This window comes from Lepidochelys olivacea (assembly GCF_965140295.1).
Source record: "Lepidochelys olivacea isolate rLepOli2 genome assembly, chromosome: 7".
In the NCBI taxonomy this organism is placed as follows: Eukaryota; Metazoa; Chordata; order Testudines; family Cheloniidae; genus Lepidochelys; species Lepidochelys olivacea.
The window spans coordinates 67234368-67258501 of record NC_140417.1 but is presented as its reverse complement, the minus strand read 5'-3'; the positions used below and the strand labels follow the sequence as shown (position 1 = coordinate 67258501).

The 24134-nt window shown below is 43.0% G+C and overlaps 1 protein-coding gene across 1 annotated transcript; it reads right to left on the bottom strand.

Annotated features, from left to right (window-relative positions):
* Positions 1–6967: 6967 nt before the first annotated feature.
* PPIF (peptidylprolyl isomerase F) lies at positions 6968–22400 on the bottom strand. Its single transcript, XM_084633773.1, has 6 exons — positions 22155–22400; positions 18439–18469; positions 16384–16472; positions 12436–12532; positions 9967–10042; positions 6968–7812 (listed from the first exon to the last, which is right to left on the bottom strand). Exons 1-6 carry the CDS (start codon positions 22320–22322, stop codon positions 7677–7679), a joined length of 597 nt encoding a protein of 198 aa, XP_084489899.1. The 5' UTR covers positions 22323–22400; the 3' UTR covers positions 6968–7676.
* Positions 22401–24134: the final 1734 nt, after the last annotated feature.

The window sequence follows — 24134 nt, the reverse complement described above, 5'->3', positions numbered from 1 at the left end:
TCTCATGACTGGCACCCCACTTTGTTCTGTTCCACCCTTTTATAGCTTTAGCACAAGGCAGGAATCTTGTGTCTCTCTGGGTCCCGCCCCTCCTTCTAAATGAAAAAGTACCAGGTTTAAGATGGATTCCAGTGACATGGCCCCATGTCTTGTGAGACCCCAGCCTCCATTCTTCCAGGGCTGGCCCACACTCACCCAGGAAGGTTTGCAAGTAAACAGACCATTTACAACCAATTGTCCTAGTCAATGGGAGCCATCGAGATTCTAAACCACCATCAATGCACACTTTGCATAATTACAATAGGACTTCAGAGTTATACTTTATATTTCTAGCTTCAGATACAAGAATAATTCCTACAAATAGGATGAGCACAGTCAGTAGATTATAAGATTTGTAATGTAACCTCACAGAGACCTTTTGCATAAAGCATATACCAGTTACATTATATTCATACTCAAGCATATTTCCTTAAACATTATGGAGTGTAGCATCACATCTGTAGTTGGAAAGAAACAGAATGATGCACTTGTATGCGGATGAAGTACTTTCCCATCCATTAGGAACAGAAGATGATGCATATCAAATAGGGATAAATATTTTTATTTCAGCAAGCCGAAAAAGCTTGCACCCAAGATTCTTAAAAGAACTGGTTGAGAAGATCAGCAGTCCACTGATTTTTTTTTTTTTTTAAAAGAAATCTTGGATTACTAGGGAAATGCCAGAAGACCGGAAGAGGGATAATGTTGTGCCAATATTCTCAAAGGGTAAGTGGGATAACCTGGTAATTATAGGCTAGTTCAGTAGTTCTCAAACAGTGGGTTGGGACCCCAAAGTGGATCACGACCCTGTTTTAATGGGGTTGCCAGGGCTGGCATTAGACTTACTGGGCCCGAGGCCGAAGCCTGAGCCCCAGCACCCGGGGCCGAAGCCAAAGCCCAGGGGCTGCTGCCCTGGGATGCGGGGCTCAGGTTAGAGGTCCCCTGCCCAGGGCTGAAGTCCTTGGGCTTCGGCTTTGGGCCCCCCGTACAGAGTGGCAGGGCTGGGGTAGGCTCAGTCTTTGGCCCCCTCTCCTGAGGTCGTGTAGTCATTTTTGTTGTTAGAAAAGGGTCATAGCGCAATGAAGTTTGAGAACTGCTAGTTAGCCTGATATCAATTCCAGGCAAAGTAATTCTTTATCAGTTGAATCATGTATCAGCTTTTCCATTAAAGGATAGGAACAGAACAATGTTAGTCAATATGGGTTTTGAAAAAGAGATCTTGTCAAACCAGATTTAATTCTCTAAGGTTAAAAGTTTGGCAGATAAAGGTAACCATGTAGATTCATAGACTTTTGTAACGTGTTTGACTTAGTACCACATGACGGATTTAAACATGAGCACTACATCAATAAAGCACATGGATTTCAAGAAGGTAGACTTTAGCAAACTCAGGAAGTTCGTAGGTAAGATCCCAGGAGAAGCAAGTCTAAGGAGAAAAACAGTTCAAAGGAGTTGGCAGTTTTTCCAAAGAGACGTTATCAAGAGCACAAGAGCAAACTATCCCTGTGTAGGAATGACAGGAAGTATGGCAAGAGACCACGATGGCTTGACCAGGAGATCTTCAATGATGTGAAACTCCAAAGAGTCATACAAAAAGTGGAAACTGGGTCAAATTACAAAGAATAAATATAAACAAAGAACATAAGCATAGAGAGACAAAATTAGAAAGGGCAAGGCAAAAAACAAGATCAAACTAGCTCGAGACATACAAGGGTAACAAGAAAACATTCTACAAATACATTAGAAGAAAGAGGAAGACCAAGGACAGGGTAGGCCCCATTTCTCAATGAGGGGGGGAAACAAACAGAAAACGAGGAAATGGCAGAAGTGCTAAATGGCATTTTTGTTTCAGTTTTCACCAAAAGGGTTACAAGTGATTAGATGTTGTCATAAATATAAAGGGAAGGGTAACCACCTTTCTGTATACAGAACTATAAAATCCCTCCTGGGCAGAGGCAAAACCCCTTCACCTATAAAGGGTTAAGAAGCTAAGATAACCTCGCTGGCACCTGATCAAAATGACCAATGAGCAGACAAGATACTTTCAAAGCTGGGGGGCGGGACAAAGGGTCTGTCTCTCTGTGTGATGCTTTTGCCAGGAACGGATCAGGAATGTTCTTCAGAAGTTCTATTAAGTTAGTAAGTAATCTAGCTAGAAATGCGATAGATTTTCTTTTGTTTAATGGCTGGTAAAATAGCTGTGCTGAATGGAACGTATATTCCTGTTTTTGTGTCTTTTTGTAACTTAAGGTTTTGCCTAGAGAGATTCTCTATGTTTTGAATCTGATTACCCTGTAAGGTATTTACCATCCTGATTTTACAGAGGTGATTCTTTTACTTTTTCTTTAATTAAAATTCTTCTTTTAAGAACCTGATTGCTTTTTCATTGTTCTTAAGTTCCAAGGGTTTGGGTCTGTGTTCACCTATGCAAATTGGTGAGGATTTTTATCAAGCCTTCCCCAGGAAAGGGGGTGTAGGGCTTGGAGGGATATTTTGGGGGGAAGACGTCTCCAAAGTGGGCTCTTTCCCTGTTCTTTGTTTAACACGCTTGGTGGTGGCAGCACAGGGTTCAAGGACAAGGCAAAATTTGTACCTTGAGGAAATCTTTAACCTAAGCTGGTAAGAATAAGCTTAGGGGGTCTTTCATGCAGGTCCCCACGTCTCTACCCTAGAGTTTAGAGTGGGGAAGGAACCTTGACAGATGTCTAACAGTGGTGTGGTATATCTTGACTTTAGTAAGGCTTTTGATACTATCTTGCATGACCTCAAACAAACTAGGGAAATACAACCTAGATGGAGCTACTATAAAGTGGGGGCATAACTGATTGGAAAACCATTCCCAGAGAGTAGTCAGTGGTTCACAGTCAAACTGGAAGGGCATGTCAGGTGGGGACCTGCAGGAATCAGTTCTGGGTGTATTTCTGTTCATTACATTCATCGATAATTTAGATAATGGCATAGAGACTACACTTATAAAGTTTTCAGACGAAACCAAGCTGGGAGGAGTTTGGACGATAGGATTGAAACAATGTGGCCAAATTGGAGAAATGGTCCAAAGTAAATAGGATGAAATTCAATAAGGACAAATGCAAAGTACTCTACTTAGGAAGGGACAATCAGTTGCCTGCATACAAAATAGGAAATGACTGCCTAGGAAGGAGTACTGCAGAAAGGGAACTCAGGACCATAGTGGATCACAAGCTAAATATGAGTCAACAGTGCAACACTGTTGCAAAAAAAGCAAACTTCATTCTGGGATCTATTAGCAGGAGTGTTGTAAGCAAGAAACAAAAAGTATTTCTTCCTCAGCTGGAGGACTGTGTCCAGTTCTATGCGCCACATTTCAGGAAAGATGTGGACAAATGGGAAAAAGTCCAGAGAAGAAAAACCATTATTAAAGGTCTACAAAATATGACCTGTGAGGGAAGATTTCTCCAGACCAAACAAACCCAATTTTTGCAGAGAAGACAGGGGGTGACATGAGAACAGTTTCCATGTATATAAAAGGTTGTTACAAGGAGAAAAATTGTTCTCAAACACTGAGGATAGGACAATGGGCTTAAATGGCAGCCAGGGTGGTTAAGCACTGGAATAAATTGCCTAGGGAGGTTGTGGAGTTTCCATCATTGGAGATTTTTAAGAGCAGATTAGACAAACACCTGTCAGGAATGGTCAAGATAATACTTAGTCCTGCCACAAGTGCAGGGGACTGGACAAAATGACCTCTCAAGGTCCCTTGCAGTCCTACGATTCTATGATTCCACGTTAAAAGGGTTAAGAACTGGCTAACTGACAAATCACAAAAAGGTAGTGGCAGACAATGGGGAATCATCACTGAATAATCGTTTCTAGTGGATTCAGCAGAGATTAGTACTAAGCCTGATACAATTTGACATTTGGGATTCAGAAGTAAACATATAATCACTGCTGATAAAATCTGAAGATGACACAAAGATTAGGAAAATGATAAATAATGAGGACAGGGCAGTCATACAGTGATCGCTTGGTAGGTAGGCCCTTTCAAACAAAATGTGTTTTAATGCAGCCAAATGCAAAGTTATTCCTCTAGCAACAAGAAATGTAGCTCATACTTACAGGAAGGGTAACTTTATCCTGGGAAGCAGTGACTCCAAAAAGGATTAGGGGGTCATAATAGACAAGCAACTCCCACATGACCTTCCAGTGGAGTACTGTGGCAAAAAGGGCTAATGCAATCTGTGGATGTATAAAACAGAAGTAGTGAGTAGGACCAGGAGGGTGCTTTTACCTCTTCATATGACAGTGGTGAGAGACAGATAGTGGAATACTGCATCAAGTTCTGGAATCCATATTTTAAAGAGGATGTTGAAAAATTGAACGCTGCAAGAAAAACAAATCATTTGAAGGCTAGGGAAAATCCCCTCCATTAAGATAAACTGAACAAGATTGAGCTCTGTATCAAAAAAACAGAGAGGCGTATAAGTACCTTCACAGTGTAGAAGTGTATTACAGAGTAGAAGTACCTTCACAGGGAAAAAAGATAGTAGATCTCTTTAATCTAGCGGAGACAGGGATAGCAAAGAACCAGTGACTGGAAGCTAAATCAGACAAATTTCAAATTAGAAAGAAAGCACTTGTTTAACAAAAAAAACAAAAAATTGTGAGTGATTAATTACTGGAACAAATTGCCAGGGGAAGTTATGGATTTTTTTATCTCTTGATATTTTCAAATCAATATTGGAGGCCTTTCTGGAAGTTATGCTTTCGTCAAACAGAAGTTATTGAGCTCAGTACAGGGATAACAGTGAAATTTTATGTCTTGTGTTCTCCATATCAGGCCAGATGATCAAATGATCCCTTCTGGCATTAATCTCCCCATGCACACATTAACCCATTTTAGAAGAGCTCTCTCTCCAGTGTAAGACAATCATGAAAGTTTGACTTGCTGACTACGACGAGTTTTGTGGTTCTGAGTATCTACTAAATGAAGAAGTGGCAGCTCTGAGGACCATTGATATAGACCGGGGTGGCCCACATGTGGCTCTTCAGAGGTTAATATGCAACTCCTGGCATAGACGCCAACACCAGGGCTGGAGCTACAGGTTCCAACTTTCCAGTGTGCTACAGGGTGCTCACTGCTCAACCCCTGGCTCTGCCCCAGGCCCCACTCCACTCCTTCCCCAAGGCTCCCACCCCTTCCCGGAGTCTGCTGCACACCACTAAACAGCTGATCGCAGCAGGCAGGAGGTGCAGGGATGGAGGGTTAGGTGCTAATCAGCAGTGCAGCTGTAGGGTGGGAGACACTGGGGGCGGGGGGGAAGCGGGCTGAGGGGAAGCTGACGTGTTACTGTTGCTCTTTGGCAATGCACACTGGCTCCTTCTCAGGCGCAGGTTGGCCACCCTTGATATAGACAAAATATGACAAGGGGGAATTTCAGAGAATAGTGCAGCTCGAGTGAAACACAACCAATGCTGTGATATTTCAGCTGTTCACATGCCAGTTTTAAATCAATGGACAACATTAAACTCACATAAGAAACAGACTTCTTTTTTAACCAAAAAATGTATTTAATGATTTTCCACACACAAATGAAGGGAACATATAAAATATTTTATATCAACATTCAACATTAGCTAAAATATTTAAACATTTCAAAAGAAATCAATAGTGGAACTATAATAAAAAGCGGTTCAGTCCTATTTTCTGTGAAATTATACTTGAAATTCCATCACACACATACACAAATGTATGTAATCTTCAATTAGCTAAAAAGACATCCATCTAGTGCATGATGCATTTTAAACTTGCATACTGTTGTTCTATATGATGGACATTAACTCACATTTGGAAAGAGCCTTCACATTTTATTTTTATTTCCTGAATAATTACTGTACCAGCCACCAAGACACTTCCTCCACCACTTATATATAAATATATATATATTTAGCAGCTTAAGTGACTCTAGAAATGTCATTGTAAGTTTTATTACCATTATTTCTCAATGCTTCCCTATCAGATGTACACAGTTTACAAGTGAAAAGATGTATTTTCTAACTGCCAGCCCTGAAAACTCTTGATGGACTCCCATCAGACCATCTGGATTCCTTCCCTCTCACTGAAGTAACCAATTTTAAATTAGTAATTCTGTTGATGATGCACCAGAAGAAATGGAATCCAGCTAATCCCCAAGATAAGTTGGCTCTGACGGGCTAACAGAAACAAAAAGCAGTAAAACTTATTTGTCATTTGGGATAGCATTCTAAATACACACAGAAAATGGATCTGCTGCTATTTTTACCTAGTCAGGTTTCAGAGTAGAGCTGCACTGCTGGTTAGTTAGCAGTTGCATTACAAAGAAGGTCACTTGATCAGTTCTGGTTATCTCTTGACTCTATCAAGTAAATGACTGGAGCTGTGGTAGCATGCCCACCAACTCAGTTTAATATAATGTAAAGCAAAAAGTTAATTTGATCAATTCATTTAGATACAAGATACTTTGTGGGTACATCTACACTACCCGCCGGATTGGCGGGTAGTGATTGATCCCCGATCGCTCTGCCGTCGACTCCTGTACTCCACTGTGGCAAGAGGCAGAAGCGGAGTCGACAGGGGAGCGGCGGCAGTCAACTGTGAGGACGCGAGGTAAGTCAACCTAAGATACGCAACTTCAGCTATGAGAATAGCGTAGCTGAAGTCAACGTATCTCGGGTCGATCCCCCCTCCCAGTGTAGACCAAGCCTTAGTCTTAGTTTCCCCCCTCTGTTAAAGAATGGTCCAAGACAATAGAAATCCATCGATTTAAGTTGCACTCTAAGTTTTGTCATCTTTTGCAGAAAGAAGATTCTAGTCCTTCTGGTTGCAGAGATAGCCTTGAGAGCATTAACTAATTTGCTTTATCAGTACAACTTCAAGTCCGCAACCAGACAGGAATGAAACATAGCACCAAAGGAAATGCAGCATTCTTTATTTCATCTTAATGAAGCATTTTAACTACAATTACAAAAGTTTAAATGCAACATCCTTAATTACTTCACTGTTGATCCTACTGCCTGAAACATCCAGCTAATGAATTTATTCACTGAACCTGGATGGATTTGTCAAACACTAACTTTACATTCATTTGAAATAGAGAAGGGTGCAAACTCTGACTAGCCAAGTCGACAACAGGATAATCTTTCAAATATTCTGATAAGGCTCACAATGTGTCTTGTAATTTATGACAAAATTAATATTCATATTGCTGCCCAATACAGTGTTGAATGACTGCACTTCAGCTTGCAGGATACTATGGGGTTCTCGATCAAGCTTGGCCTGAAAGCCTCTATTTTGGTAGTTCAGTTTAACACGCTAATACATATTTTAAGAATATTCTCATTGTTGTGAGTAAATAATATTATACAACAATGTAAAAGTAGAGCCAAGTTAGATAGAAAACATGGACTCTAGACCCTACCCACAATAAGATGGAGTTTTTTAACTAGAGTTCCTCACATTTCTACTGTCCCTGATCATAGCATCTTTTCAATGAATTATCTTGAACAGACATAAATATATTTTCACATCAGCAATTAACAATGCTAAAAGTGAAATCAGACAAGCTTCTTCCTCATTTTTCTTTTTCACAGCACCTAAGTTCTCCTGAGTTACAGGCAGTGGGTTACGACAGCTGACCACAGTCAGTAATGACAATCTTTTTGGATGTCTTTCCATTCTTGGAACCAAAGCTCTCGATTTTTTTCACAACTTCCATTCCTTCCTTTACGTATCCAAACACAACATGTTTTCCATCTAGCCTGTGATATGAATAATAAATAAGTATAAGTAAAAGCAATATTAAACTAAATACACACAAAGTAAGGGGGATGCTGAATATGAATGCATATTCAGACTAGCTGATGACATTCTGATAAACTCTACTTACTGAAAAAGTAAAAGAATACAATACAGCTTTAGGACCTGATCCTACAGGCCCTTCCTCACATGAATAAAAGTTAGCAGGATAATGGCCTTATCTTGCGTAGTGCCCATTACTTAAGAACGTAAAGCGTTTCAGGTTGTAAGCCTTAAGTACCAATAGCAGAAGGAGATGGAGATAGAAGGGAAGTGGTATAGTTGGGGAGGGAGGGCAAGGGGAACGTCTTAAATATGGGAGCAAAATGTACTGACACGATGAGGCAGACAGCTACAGAAAAGGTATTCCAAATGACAGGAGCAGTAGAGAGAGAGACGTGAATAGCAAAGGCTGTTCTAAGTGGGGCTAATCCAAAGCTCACTGAAGTCAATATAAGTCTCTCGAGTACAATTGCATCTGGGTCAGGCCTTTCGGGACTGTAAGGCAGCATGGTGTCTAGTGAAGCAACCCAACCTGGGAGACTGGAAGCCCCAGGATTGACCAAATCACTTAACCTATCTCCACTTGTCAGTAAGCATTCTACACATCCTGGGGCTACAGTGAGAATTTGTTCGTAGAATCTTTTTGCATGGAGGGGAGGGGAAAGCATACATTGCATTCATTACTGTCCTGCAGTTTTGTAGGAGGTCTCAATACACTTACAAGATTGTTGTAATTGGGGGGAAGAGGAGGAGGAACGGGGAGGAAGAGATGCATGAACCTTCAGCTAACCCAAGGTTTTATATTTTTCTAACTCACATAATGCTAATGAAGTAGTCCCAGTGTCCAGACTCACTTGTAATTTCTTTAGAAGTTAAAAAAAGTAAACTTTTTAAACATGCAAGGGAGAGCAGTCCTCCACCCATGTTCATCCTATTAACTTATGTTTAGAGCTTCTGGCTCAAACAGATTATTTCCTAGGAAGTGATGGAGAAATTTACAACTCACAGGGTAAATATCTGGTTAAGGCTGACTCCTTTTTCTTAATTTCCACTCCTGACCTATGGCTTCACCCTGCGCTACCAATGCTAATCAACTTTGGACTTGGAAGAAGCAAAGGCTTGTTCCAGCAATGATGAAGGTATTACTGAAGTATGCTGGAAACAGCAAGAGGTACATTACTGCATCCAAAGAAAATGAGAATAAAAATAAATGTGATGCCTTCATTTTATAATAGGAAAATGAAACCACTTATTGGATCCATTCAAATGCACAGCGCAACATCAACTGATTTATCTCCCTTATGTCCTCATTTCCTCCAATCTCCCCAAATCATAGAAGATTACGGTTGGAAGAGACCTCAGGAGGTCATCTAGCTCAACCCCTGCTCAAAGCAGGACAAACACCAACTAAATCATCCCAGCCAGGGCTTTGTCAAGCTGGGCCTTAAAAACCTCAATGGATGGAGATTCCACCACCTCTCTAGGTAACCCATTTCAGTGCTTCACCACCCTCCTAGTGAAATAGTGTTTTCTAATACCCAACCTAGACCTCCCGCACTGCAACTTGAGACCACTGCTTCTTGTTCTGTCATCAGCCACCGCTGAGAACAGCCGAGCTCCATCCTCTTTGGAACCCCCCTTCAGGTAGTTGAAGACTGCTATCAGATCCTCCCTCACTCTTCTCTTCTGCAGACTAAATAAGCCCAGTTCTCTCAGCCTCTCCTCGTAAGTCATGTGCTCCAGCCCCCTAATCATTTTCATTGCTCTCCACTGGACTCTCTCCAAATTGTCCACATCCTTTCTGTAGTGGGGGGGCCCAAAACTGGACTCAATACTCCAGATGTGGCCTCACCAGTGCCCAATAAAGGGGAATAATCACTTCCCTCGATCTGCTGGCAATGTTCCTACTAATGCAGCCCAATAGGCCTTTAGCCCTCCTAGCAATGTGGGCGCACTGCTGACTCAAATCCAGCTTCTCATCCACTGTAATCCCCAGGTCCTTTTCTGCAGAACTTCAAGACTTGTAATGACAGAGCAATTAATGTAGATACATTTTTAAAAACTGCAGACCCATGGGGTAAGTGTTACCATATGTATTTCTACGGAAAACTTACCAGTCAGTTTTGGCAGTGCAAATGAAGAACTGAGACCCATTTGTATTGGGTCCTGCATTGGCCATTGAGAGTATACCTGCAAAAACATGAACATATTAGCAATGTATTCATCTGAAAAATGTGCTGTAGAGAAAATGCATTTTTCCTTTGCATACATAAGGCTAGTAGAGATGCGGAATAGGGCGGAAGGCATGTTGCTTCAGCGTGGCTGCTTATGTCCCACCCTTTCTTTCTCCTTTCCTTTCTCCTCCAGCAATGGTAGTATGGGGATAGTTCATCTGCCATTGGGACCAGTGATGAGCTGCCAAAATCTTAACAACTGGTTCCCTCCTCACTCCACAAGGGGGTCGTGGCCCACCCCCTGGGACTCCTGCCCTATCCAGCCCCCCACATTCCTCGACACCCCTCCCACCCTTGCCCCATCCACCCCCTTCCCCTGTCTCCTGACTGCCCCCGGAACCAGGCAGGAGGGTCTCGTGGGCTACCGTAGTGGGTGCCCACCGTGCCCTGGCCTTAAGAGCCAGAGGGACCTGCCGGGGGGCGAGGTGGGGAGTCCCGGCGCTGCTTATCTGGGGCAGCTCCCGGCAAGCATCTGGCAGGTCCCTCTGGCTCCTAGGTGCGGAGTAGCATAGCTGGGGGGGAGCAGGGGGAGCGGCTGCTCCCCACATTGATCACATCAAAAGTGGCACCTTAGGCACAAAGAAAAGGAGTACTTGTGGCACCTTAGAGACTAACCAATTTATTTGAGCATGAGCTTTTGTGAGCTACAGCTCACTTCATCGGATGCATACTGTGGAAACTGCAGAAGACATTATATATACACACAGAGACCATGAAACAATACCTCCTCCCACCCCACTCTCCTCCTGGTAATAGCTTATCTAAAGTGATCATCAAGTTGGGCCATTTCCAGCACAAATCCAGGTTCTCTCACCCTCTGCCCCCCTGCCCACAAACTCACTCTCCTGCTGGTAATAGCCCATCCAAAGTGACCACTCTCTTTAAAATGATGAAGTGAGCCGTAGCTCACGAAAGCTCATGCTCAAATAAATTGGTTAGTCTCTAAGGTGCCACAAGTACGCCTTTTCTTTTTGCGAATACAGACTAACACGGCTGTTACTCTGAAACCTTAGGCACAGACTCCGTGGGTGCTCCGGGGCTGGAGCACCCATGGGGAAAATTTGGCGGGTGACCCACCGGCAGCTCCCTGCCCGGCCCCAGCTCACCTCCACTCCACCTCCTCCTCTGAATGTGCCACCCCACTCTGCTTCTCCACACCCCCGACTTCCCGCAAATCAGCTGTTTGTGTAGGAAGCCTGGGAGGGCTGAGAAGCAGGCAGGCCCAGGGAGGCGGAGGTGAGCTGGGGCAGGGAGCGGTTCCCCTGCGTGTCCCCCCCCGAAGGTTACCTGCTGCGGTGCGGGCAGCCCTCCTTGTGCCCCCCCACCCCAGCTCACCTCCGCTCCGCCTCCTTGGACCTAAGCATGAAGCAGCTGCTTACGTCTTAGCCCTCCCAGGCTTCCCGTGCGAACAGCTGATTCGTGGGAATCAGGGGCAGAAGTGGAGCAGAGGTGAGCTGGGGGCGGGGAGGGGAGCTGCTGGTGGGTGCTCTGTACCACCAAATTTTCCCCATGGGTGCTCCAGCCCCAGAGCACCTACAGAGTCAGCGCCTAAGGTGCCACTTTTGGCCAGTTGTTAAATTTAGAAGCCCTTTTAGAACTGGCTCCAGCTCACCACCGATTGGGATCCTGAAGGTGGCTCCTACCTTGTAATGTCTATTGTGGCTTGCATGGTAAATAGGGAAAACCAACTGACTTGGTCCCCATGATAAATGGAACAGTCTGATATGTTAGAATTGCATAGACATTTCCTAAGTGTATGTTCCTAGGTGACTGGGTTCTTCCCGCTCACCCCTGTATTCACCTGCTCTTTTGACTATAGTTGGTTATAATTCGTCTGTTGCTATAACCGATCTTTTGGCTAAAAGCTTTTGTGCTCCCTTCCACACCATCTAGCTGGTGGACAGCCAACACCATGGTGACCAGTCAGACAGACCCATGACCACTTCATTTCACTCTGAGTAAAAATTCAAGTCAGGAGATTCAGAAAACAGAAAATGTAGCCAAATTCCATTCCATTACAAAAAGAGTTGTTCCACGTTTGGGACAGTTTGTAAACATAAAATAGAACAAACATGTTAGGCTATGATAATTTGCATAGCATCCACTTAAAGCAAACTGCAATAGGTGTGATGATCTGACTGTCACCCATCATAGGCTGTCTACATGATGTGTATATTAACACAGCTGAACTAGTAACACCTCACCACTTCGACACCACCTCAATGGACCTTTTTGTAATGATCAAGTACCTCACCCACCTCAAATATGTGCTCCTTAAAATGACATTTTCTACAGGTACCAATCATTACAAATTACTCAGCAGAAGGGAAGAGGAATAAGTTTATTTACCAGGTCCAACGTGCTTAAGTATGAAATTTTCATCTGGAAATCGACTGCCATAAATGGATTTTCCTCCTGTGCCATTGTGGTTGGTAAAGTCCCCAGCCTGAAACATAAGTGGTTTTTAACTTTACTAATGTACAGGTTGCATTTTATACTAAAACAGGTGCTATTAAAAATATACGCACTGTTGTAATTAATTTACATGGAATATACGGGCTCAAAGGAGTTAATATGACCCTGTCACCATCCAACATTAAACAACATTAAGCAAGGTTCAGGCTTTGGTATACAAAGACTTCAGCCTGCTTAGTACTACAGCAAACACATGATTAAAAATTTTAAACCTTTTATTAAAGATATAGAAATGGAGGAAAAACAGTTAATACTTTATATTTCAAATGCGTTAAGTTGAACTTTCATTTTAACATCTTGTTCCCTTTAGCTGTAGAGAGTCCTTAAATGGAAAAAACCCAAAACCATCGTTCAACAGTCTTTTAGATAGTATTAAAGGTGGAAATAACTTCTCTTTTTCCCAAAAAAAGACATTTAATTAAGATAGGCTGGTGCTGTTTTTGTTAAAATCCCAATCCTGTTTCCTAGAAGACAAAATAAGACAAATACACACAAGACGGGAGAGAAAAGAATAGCAAAGACACAAAATACAGCTTCTGTCTTGGGTCAATGTTTACTTGCCACCTCACTGCTGGAAAAACAAATACATGGCACTTGGTCTTATTAGCCACTCTGAGACCTGGGAAACTCATACCAACATCGACCCTTGTTAGACAGAAGGCAAAAGGAGAGGGTTAGGAAAGAGAAGAAATAAAGTGGGGAAGAAAAAAGGACATGTGGGTGGGAGTGGGGATTGGTGACAAAGTCTCACATCCTAGTTAGCCAGAGCCACTGAAGGTGGCTATGTCATCTGGGTCCCCCTCTCTCTGGCCTGGTCAGGTCAGGATTAGGATGATGAAGGCTCAACAGTGATGTGGTGGATCCCAGGGTACCAGGAAATGATGGGGATGGCAGCAAGGATCATATACCTTGCTCCTGTCCCGTCTGCCCATTTCTCAGTCTGCAGTTGTCAGACAGCTTCTTCTGATAATTTTCCCAGAAAGTCTTATCATTTGTTATAGGTTCTTGTAACAATTTTATAAACTTTCACTCACTTTTTCCAGTTGAGCTCACAATTAGGATAACTTTGCAGGAAAGGTCCCCAATGGATACTTTATTCACCACTTCAATACAGAGGTACTGAAGACTCACCTGGTGATTATGCAGTACTGGCAGACTTCCTACCCTCAATGGAAGAGATTCCGATACTGTGGGAGTCTTAATCCAAACATTTTGATTTTGTAGTTTTAAATTTGGAAAGATGATCTGATTCTAGTCACACTCAGAGCTGAATGGGAGTTTTCGCAGAGGCCGCAGGATCATGCCCCCGATAGTTTTTCTTTTACAGGACAAAAATTGTTAGGCAATTAATCCTAATTCATAGGATCACCTGATGTGTCCTATGTCTGACCTGTTTTATCTGCCTTGTAACTACCATAGGCTGAACGTTCCTCGGGACACAGACTGAGAGTTCTTATGTATGTACAGTGTCAAGCACACTGCTGCAAACGAAAGCTAATCCTTGCAAACGGAATGTTAGGGACAATTAGGAAAGGGATAGAATAGAAGACAGAAAATACCATAATGCCACTATATAAATCCATGGTGCGCCAACTGTATCCAGTACTTCAAAACCCATCTCAAAAAGGATACAGTAGAACTGGACAAGGGTCAGAGAAGGGCAAAGGTGATCAAGGGTATGGAACAGCTTCCATATGAGCAGGGACTTAAAAAGATTAGAGTGCTTCATTTTAGAAGAGGGATGACTAAAGGGGGGATATGATGGGGTCTATAAAATTATGAAAAGTGTGGAAAAAATGAATAAAGAAGTGTTATTTACCAGGGGTCACTTGATAAAATGAAAAGTTGGCAGGTTTAATACACGTAAGAGGAGGTAATTTTTTACACAACAACTAACCCATAGAACTCATTGCCACAGGATGTTGTGATGGCCATAAGTATAACTGGATTCAAAAAAGGACTGGAAAAGTCCGTGGAGAAATAGGTCCATCAATTGCTATTAGCCAAGATGGTCAGATGCCACTCCATGCTCGGGGTAGGTCTAAAACTTCTGACTACCAGAAGCCGGGGAGTGGAAGACAGGGGTGTATCATTTTATAATTGCTCTGCATATCTCCCCAAAAGCTCTGGCCCAGGACACTATTGGAGATACAATACTGGGCAAGACGGACCATAGTCTCCCCCAGTATGACAGCTCTTATGTTCTTTGGAATCATAAGATATTGTGTATGACATTCACATTTTCAAGATTGGCTTGATCTGCCCCAAGGTGTGCTTTACATAATAGTGTGGCAATTCTTGTGTAATCCCAGAAGCATGCTTTACGTGCTGTGTGTCATCAAGAGGCATCTGAATTGCAAAGTAAAGTTCATGGCAACCTTTAATTAGGTGTATTCGTCAGGCTGCATCACACTAACATTGCACCTCCTACGAGTGGAATGGCTTTCACTATTTCCACCACTTTTAGAATGTTAAAAGAAAAATTGTCCTAGAATTATTATATGGTCCTTGAAGCATATAGTAGCAGTTACACATCTGCAAATACAGAGCACTTTACAAACACTAACTCATCATCTCAACACTTCTGAGAGACAGGCAACTAATTTTGGATAGAACTATGTAAGTTAGTGGTGGAGCAGCAATCAATATTTTCAAGTTCCTGACCCCCAGGTCATAGTCTAGACCTTGATTCTTTTCCACCACCACCACAGGATCCAAAGTGTATTTTCAAAATAAAGTCAGTCTACTGCAGCATATTTGTCCGCTTTCCCTTATCAAAAGTAGGACAACATGAGAACATTTGAGTTTTGGTATTTTTTAAATTTTAAATGCAGTTTTTTGCTCAAGATGCAAGTGCCTCCAAGGTTATTGATTAAAAACAGCATTTACATGTTTATAAAGCCTTTCACCTCAAATAAATCACAAAGCCATTCAAAAACTCTATAAATACACTACTGTTGAAATGCAGCCTTCACTGGGGTGAGAGAAAGCAAATAATTATCATGCAGTCCAGTACACTGCAGCAATTGGGGGTGGGGGGAATTGTGTCCAAGTGCAATGGAACACACTCCTTCTGTCATGCAGAGCATCATGGAATGTTAATAAAGCATCCACACAAAACAGGTAGGCTATTAATTTCTCTTCCAAAGTGTATATACACTTTATTTTAAACAGGATCACTGTCATGTTTGTGTATTATTTATAGCAGTTTAGAATGATTCAGTCTTCAAATTAGAAGTAATTGCCACATTCAGAATCTCTTAAGACACCAAGTATTCTTTTAGTGAGTCAGCCTATTTACTTGGAAAACACAGTGAGTAGTTCATACGAAATCTCCGATTGTTTTCTTTTAAATGCCTGTATATCAACAGCAAACATAATATAGCTTAACAAGATGTTGTCAGCAAAGAAAGATTGGGTACATTGTTCTCTTATGTGCTACATTGCACTGATTATAATTCTACACACAGACTGTTTTCCTTACCAACAGCCATTTTACTGAGCACACCACTTGTTAAAATACATCACTACACAAAAGCACAGCTCCCAAAATCAGGATTTCTGAAAGCAGTCTAGAGTGGCATGTGCTACACAACAGCCATAGCAACAGGATCAGAAATGCAAGGCACATTGTCATATCTTCCTTCTGCTGTTAAGAGGTTACAACAGCAAAACTATTTAAAAGTCAGTGTTAAACTTGTGTTCTAATACTGTACAAATAAAAATAATTCTTAAATCAGATATCAGAATTCAGTATAATAGATCCGCCATAATATGTTTCCCAAAATAAAAGTTTGGTGAAAATACTGAAGGTTACATTACCTGGCACATAAATAAAGGAATCACTCTGTGAAAGGTGGATCCTTTATACCCGAAACCCTTTTCACCGGTACAAAGAGCTCTGAAATTTTCTGGTAAAACAAAAACATATGAACTACTACCATGTAACATCATTATACAGTACCCTACAACCAAATTAAAATAAATGGCAAGTAATTTAGGTCCCACATCAGTGTTTTTTAAAAAAAGTTTAAAGCACTTTCTTTAAAAAAAGTTTAGTCTCGAACAGTGATATAAAGTCCTATTAATTTTTTTTTTCAATTCTTCTATTGTGCATGCTTGAGAGCTTTGTATTAGTGAAAGGTACTAATAAGAGAGCCCCAAAGTCAGAGTTTGTTTACCCCCACTACCGTGCAGTATTATAGGTAGCCACAATGCAACGTTTGTCATTTCACTTGCACTCTTTTAGCCTAGTTTACGTTACAGTTAAGTTCCATCTAAGCTGCCTATTAAGCCCCATGGTCAGGGGAGAGGCGCCTCTCCCACTCCCAGCCCAGGTGCTGCTGCGGGTGGAGAGAAATCTGTGGGGAGTCCTCTCTCCCTGCCCACCATAGCCCCGAGGCAAGCCTGCACCCCAAACCCCTCATCCCTGGCTCCACCCCAGAGCCTGCACCCCCAGCCAAAGCCCTCAACCCCCCATGCCCCAGCCCTGAGCCCCTCATCCGTGGCCCCACCGCAGATCCCTCACCTCCCCAGCACACCCCAATCCTTTGTCCCAGCCCTGAGTGCCCCTCCCACACTACAAACCCCTCGGCCCCACCCCCACCACATGAATTTTGTTATGTGCACCAATATGGAGGGGATGCGTCACACCTCCTCCACATTGGTGCACATAACAAAATTCATTCCACTTATGCGTGGGAAAAATTAGAGGGAACACTGCACTACAGTTAGGTCAACGTAAAGCAGCTTCCTTCGACCAAACTCTGCAAGTGTCTGCACTAAAACATAGCTCCCACCAATGTAACCCACCAACGACAGTGACTTAACTCCACCTCAGTGAGAGATGTTGCGCTGAGGACTACATAGTTAGGTCGATCCAGTGTCAGCACAGACACTGTGTTGTTTACATCGACTATGGTTGCCTTTCAGAAGCCATCCCACAATGCCCACCCTGAAAGTTAAATCAGTGCAAGGGGTCCTGGTGAGGACACACACTGCTGACACAAGGAGAATAGTTTGGACATGCAAAAGCAATTCAATCACTGTGGTGGCTGTACATCAAAATTAGGTTGACCTAATTTTGTAGTATAGATTTGCCCTTAATCTCAGTTTGAAATAACACCTCTAGGAGTGAGATTTCAGTCTCCATGCCTTTTAAACCTTTGCTCTTGCTTCATTTGTGAAAGTGGTATTTTTCCCCACGGACGCTTGTCTACTAGGAAGTAGACCAAGACAACCAACTCAGACTCATAGACTAAGGTTAGAAGGGACCATCATGATCATCCAGTCTGACCTCCTACACACTGCAGGCCACAGACCCTCATCCAGTCCTGTAACAGACCTATAACCTCTGGCTGAGTTACTGAAGTCCTCAAATCATGCTTTAAAGACTTCAAGTTCACTTGGGTCATCGAACAGCCCCCAAAGAAAAACTTTTGATCACTAACAGGGTAGAAGGATTAAAACCATCTTAGATTTTTCTCCCTTTCACCTCTATCGCCCATTACCAATCTCCCAAACCACACTGTCCCCACTCCACAATTCCTCCAATTTGCTGTTGCTTTGGATTTCAGTGAAAGAAGTGTATGTTTTATTTTTGTTAAACATTTTTGTCCAGCGTCGGTAACCAAAACACATAACTTTCATGCACAGGCAAGGTAGTGAACTCAACTTTGTCAGGAAAAAAAATTAGAAAAATTGGTGACAAAACATAATGAATATTGTCCTATTTTTCAATCAACTATTGAGCTAGTTAAAGTTTCTGTAAAGCTTTAATTCTGAATGCATTTTCCCCTCCAATTTCAATTCCCCCCTGCCCCATCTAATCTAAATCTTAAAATCACAAAGTATAAAACTTTCAGGACACTTTCTTACCAGCAGTCTTTGGAACCACATCAGCTTTTAGCTGTGAAAAAGAGAGAAAGAGAGAGCACAAAAAGTGAGCTTTTACATAACAAAATACACACATGAAAAAAGTTAAAAAGATACCTACATTGGTTTCATGAACTAAGCCAATCCAAAGAGGGGGAGACCTGTACTAAGGATGACCTTGTATATAAAATAAGCAACCCCATGTCCTAAACAACCATTTTAACATAGCCTAATAGTTTAATGCAGTTTGCCTGTAATTAAAGACCACCTCTTTGAAGCAACTCTTTCTTGTTGGGCCTCTGGTCAGTCACTTCAGACTGATTGTAGTTGTATTTAAGAACTAAAATTAACAATACAACATGAGATTCAGGAAGAATTTGAAATTTGACTGGAAAGACTCAGGATCATTGACCAAAAGTATTTTGGACTATCGTTGCAATTAAATTACTTCCAGCAAAGACTAATCTTTGAAGCCTGCTTAAAAATAGTTATATTATGGAAACTGAGGTAGCAGGAACAGAAAGAAGAGCAGACGTTGCACACCTAAAATTGATTCCCAAAGTCACACAGTGTCAAATTATTAAGTCTTCATTTCTGAAGATTTCACAGGAAGTACTTTTGTAGACCCTACAAATCTCTTCATAACAGCCAGCATGGATTTTTTAGACTAGTGACCATCTGCAAAAAAGTGTACATGATTGTTCTCAGGTACATATTGTCCCTCAATCAACTTAGACCACAAATCAGAGCAGAGAGATATCCTTGTGAAGATGCAGGCATTGCCAGATCCACAAAGGGAGTGTATCGGATCTGTAAGTGCAATGGCAGTTATCTTGGCTCATATACTGAACTGGGAGCCTTTAGAGCTAAAAGCATGACCAAAGCTCTCTAGCTGGGGCTTTAACAGACTCCTATCCTATGCAGTTCAGCACAGAGGGGGATCCTGTAATATGTTCTCAACAGTTGCCACACAAGTACAGTCACTGGAAGACCATGCAACCATGAACATGCTACAGCCAAGCATGTTGACTTCCTCCTTTTGCCCTAACATTCAGTCACAAGAAGGTGTGACCTTTATAATCCCATTAATTTTATAGGAATGATTTTATGATACCAAAGAGAAGACTATCTGGTAATGAACTCCTTGCACAATGGTATTTTTACCAGAAGTCCCTCAAACAGTTCAAGACAACGTGAAGACTATTTGGTTTTGGTTAGTTTTCACAGCAATACTTTCAACAAAGGTTTTGGCCGCATGAAACCCTTCTCAGAGCACATTTGAACCTTCATGTGCTACATCAAAAGAGACCTAAGGATGGGTGGGCAAGAAAGAAGCTGTGATGAACTTTCTATCAATATCAATCAGAATGGAACATGACAGTCTTTCTTGTCTTCATATTCTGAAACAAACATTTCAGTCCTTCTACGCAGAGTGTTCACAAACAGGTACTAAAGATACAAGGGACATATCGCTATTATAGATTCAGCATTTGTCATGACTATCACAGGAGTAATACATGGCATGATTTTTCTGTTTCTGTTTTTCTGTTTCTATAATGGCAAAGATTTTCCAGTATCTGAATTATTATGAGCTTGCAAGCAACCAACTGGGTGGTTGAGTGGATGTGAAAGACAGCAGCTGCACAAACTTGTGGAGTGTGATCCTGCAGGAACCTAATGGAAAGCATAGGAACTGGGACAACACCTCCAGGAAACAAGATAAGGAACCAGAATGGAGAACTCTGCCCCCTTAGCCAGAGTACAAAACAAACAAAATAAAGGAAAACAGGCAACCCTAAAACTTTATGGAAGTATTTTTTAACAAATAAAGAAGCTGAAAACTCAGAAGCCTAGGATAATGAAAGAGACATTAGCTACATAAGCTATACTGAGGATTGCAGCTAGAAAGGTAGTTTTGGACAACTGAAATAGAGTTTCCAAAATAATCAACACCAGAAACACTTTGCTTATTTTATGCAATTTAAGCATAATTTTCTAGAGACATTTTGTTTTTAATCAATTTAAAAATTCAGAGTTTTTCTTCAAAGCATTTTAGTCCAAACTTGCCTCTTAGTTCAAAGATTCAAACAGTTCAAGCAAACCAGTATTACTCATTTCTCTCCATCTCTGAATGCATTATTTAACTTCTCCACAGAAAAGTGAGAAAGCAAAAACAGATGGATCATTTTCTGTGTGTATTACAAACACATACTCATTCCCAGGACCTTTCATAATTGTCCATCTCCCCACAATTTCTATGACTCTTTTACAGGTATTTTTCATACTTCACCTTAACAAAGCTCTTTAGCTGTAAGAAGACAACCACCCCATATAATGCCAGAAGCCTAGCACTGAAAAGTTCTCAACTGCCCCATCCGGAAGTTAAATAATAGCCACATACAGGAAGTGGGCTGTTTCACTTTCATAATGATTTTGGGAGGAGTAGGAGAGGATCCAAAGTCTGTGGAAGTTACTAAAACTGTACAGCTTGAATTTCAGTAGTTTGAGTGATTCTACAAAGGAGAATTACACAGTCTTAACTACTCCATTGTATCAGTATTTATGTACTTTCATAGCTGAGTTCCTGAAGACAAAGCAACAGTTCTTTGAGTGCTCAATATGTACCCAACCAACACCAGCTGAGGGTTTTGCTGTTTGAGTTTGGCTAGGGAGTGTACACTTGCAATCCCCTACTCAGTAACATTTCCTGTTCATTACATTTTGCTGCTCTCCCTTGGTAAATGACAGTTCTACTCATGTGGTCAAGTCTGCTCCTCTGCCAGTCCTGACCTTGCCTGTGTCACTTTCAAAACCAGGCACTCATTTCCTCTAGGACAGGACTTTTTTTCCACCACATCATCAATTTAGAGTAAATCAACATACAAATAAGTCTGGATACCCAGCTTTGTCTCAGCCACTTCATACACTAAACATGAAACCAATTCCTCCTAGAGTTCCTTCTGGCACTACCTAAAAAAGGCATTCAGCAGTGGGAAAGGGGACTGGAGGGGACATATTATATTGAAAGGATGCATGATCTAGCAATTAAGACACAGGACTGGGAGTCAGGATATCTGGGATGCATTCCCAGCTCTGGCCGGAGTTACTGTGTGACCTTGGTAGGTGCAAAGTAAATAATAAGAACTCAGTCTGCCAGTGATCTCTAAAGGGCAGTGATGGGGACTGTCCTGTTGCATAATTTGATACTCGACAATGTCCCTACCACACACTCTCCTTGTGCGTGCGAGACACAGGCCTGGAGATTTCAAAGGCGGTTGGGAAGAGTTTTTAGATGGCTATTTATAAGGCAAATATTCCTGTAGCAGCTCGGTACGATCCAGGTGGTTCAGATCTGGAGCAAGCACTATTTCCAGATAACACTCCTCACTGAATCCCGATTGCCAAAGGGCTTTCCACAGCTGCCCCCGTCCCCCTTCTGAGCTCCTTGGCCAGGCGCAGCGAGGGCGGCGCGCTCAGGGAGCAGCCGGAACTCGCCCAAGGTCACACCGCCAGCCAGAGGCAAAGCCAGGGACCCCCCCCGCGGCTCTCTGGATTCCCAGGCTGCTTCGGCCACCATCACCCCAGCCGCGGTCTCCCTCACCCTGCGCACCGCCCCAGCCCGCTGCAGGAGCCTGGCTCGGGGCTGCTCCGGCTGACTCCCGGCCTGGGGCCAGCAGAGCCTCGCCGGCCGGCAACAGAGGACCCCAGGGGGCGGCTACCTCCAACACGACGCGCCCCAGGGGCTGGTTGTCGGCTCCCACGTCCAGGTAGACTAGCGGGTTGGGCGGGCTGGCGCTGCTGCAGCCCCGGCTCCAGGCGGCCCGCGGGCAGGCGAGCCGCGGCGGGCGCAGCAGGAGCAGGCGGCGGGCGGAGCTCAGCGCGGACATGCTGGCGCGGCGGAGCAGGGCGCGCGCGGCCGGCTCTCTGCGCGGCGAAAGGGGGCGGGCGGGGCCGCCAAACACTGCGGGGCTGCCGCCGCTGCAGCGCTTCTTATGGCCTCCGCCGGGAGCCTCCGCAGCGCCCCTGGAGGCGGGAAGCGCCGGGAGGAGGCGGCCAGGTGAGAGGGCCCGGCCCAGGCACGTGCTGCCGGGAGACGGATGCAGGAAGCAGCAGGTAGGAAAAGGGTTTGAGGGGAGCCAGGGAGAGATGGGCAGCCGGGGGAGCTGGGCTGAAGGGCAGGGAAAAAAACACTGTGAGCGCCTTTGCTTTGCTGCCTCAGCACCGGCTGGCCCGGCACCCAGCCTGACCAATAGCCCTACCCTACCCACACCCCTGAGACCCTTGACAACGCAACGGTTTAGATCTGAGGTTCCCACACAGGGGGCTGCAGCAGGCTGGCGGGTGCCATGGCGCTGCCCACGTCTGCCTCCATCTTTCCAGCTGTGAAATCACCTCAGACAGTTAAAAACACATTAAATACTTTCCGAATGCTACTTTTCTATGGAAGCAAGTGCTAGAGTTGCCACTGCATTAGACCTTTGTGAATAGGAAAGGCGGCTGCGATGAGACAGTCTAGGTAGCGAGGCCTGGGTCATGCTATAAAAAAAAAAGTTTAAGAACCTCAGGCTGAGACCATCAGTGTTTTGGAACAAAGAATATGTCAAAAAACAAAAAACTGGGAGTAGAACTCAGGTCTATAAGCCAACCATAATTCACCTCCGGAAAGAGAACCAGCACCACTTAAAGTGTTCAAAATAGGTTGCGTTTCTGGCTGGTTTCCACATAAAGGGACATTGCCAAACTGAAATTTAGGGCCTGATTCTCATTGCCGTGCACCTCTTTCTTGACCATTTCTGTCATGATCACAGGAGATGTTTAATTTCTTAACATAAATACATAACTACATTCTTAAGAGTTGCCACTTAGAGGTACAAAAACTTTTAGAAGGGCGATTCATCTCATTAGTTCACAAAACTGAATAGTCATCACCATTAAGTGTTAAGAAGGGAATGAATATACTCTGCCAACTAAAACCCCAATTCTGCAATTGACAGCCCACCAGCATGCAGGGTCAGGGCCTAAACTAGTTTAGCTGACCAATATGTTTATAATAATAATTACTTTTAGTGTGCCCAAAAGTGGGGTAGGCACTCAGCTATTTATTTAATTTAATTTATTTATTTATTTGTAAACTTCCCCAGGAGGTGCTTTAACTTTGACATGCAATGGCCATCTCAAAGACAGGGTACTCCTTCTGAGCCTATGCACAAGGGTGAAAGTGGATTTTGAGAGAGTTGGCAATCTACCCTCTGGGAGCTAAAGAGACACCATCAACTAATTTCACGAGTCCCAGAACAACCATTGGATAAGACACACACTTGGAGCACTAAGATGTGAAATACAATTAAATAGGTTATTACCACATGCATTGGGTAGTGTGATGAGTCACAAGGTCAGAGAAGAAAAGTAATTAGCTACCAATGCTGTACAGCAACCCTTTAGAAATGCATTGACTGGAACATATTATTACCTATTATGAAATGGTATTTATAAATAGAAATAAGTAAAACAGTCACACACAGGTGTGTGATGTGACTGTAACATCGCAGATATCCAGAAGGCTCCACAGGTGCCCAGGATACTAAAGTGCTTTCCTAATCCTATGTAGTTTCCTGTTGTTACCTGAGAGACTATTACAACGATACAGTATGTCATTATACCATGTCGTGGTGCTCCAGGTTCTACTGGTTTATAAAGGA

Coding starts and splice junctions, on each gene's coding strand:
- PPIF (XM_084633773.1), bottom strand. CDS start 22,322: ATGTCCGCGCTGAGCTCCGCCCGCCGCCTGCTCCTGCTGCGCCCGCCG. Junction 18,470..22,154: donor TGGGGCGCGTCGTGTTGGAG/GTAGCCGCCCCC, acceptor TCTTTTTCACAG/CTAAAAGCTGATGTGGTTCC. Junction 7,813..9,966: donor TGCACTGCCAAAACTGACTG/GTAAGTTTTCCG, acceptor TTCATATCACAG/GCTAGATGGAAAACATGTTG.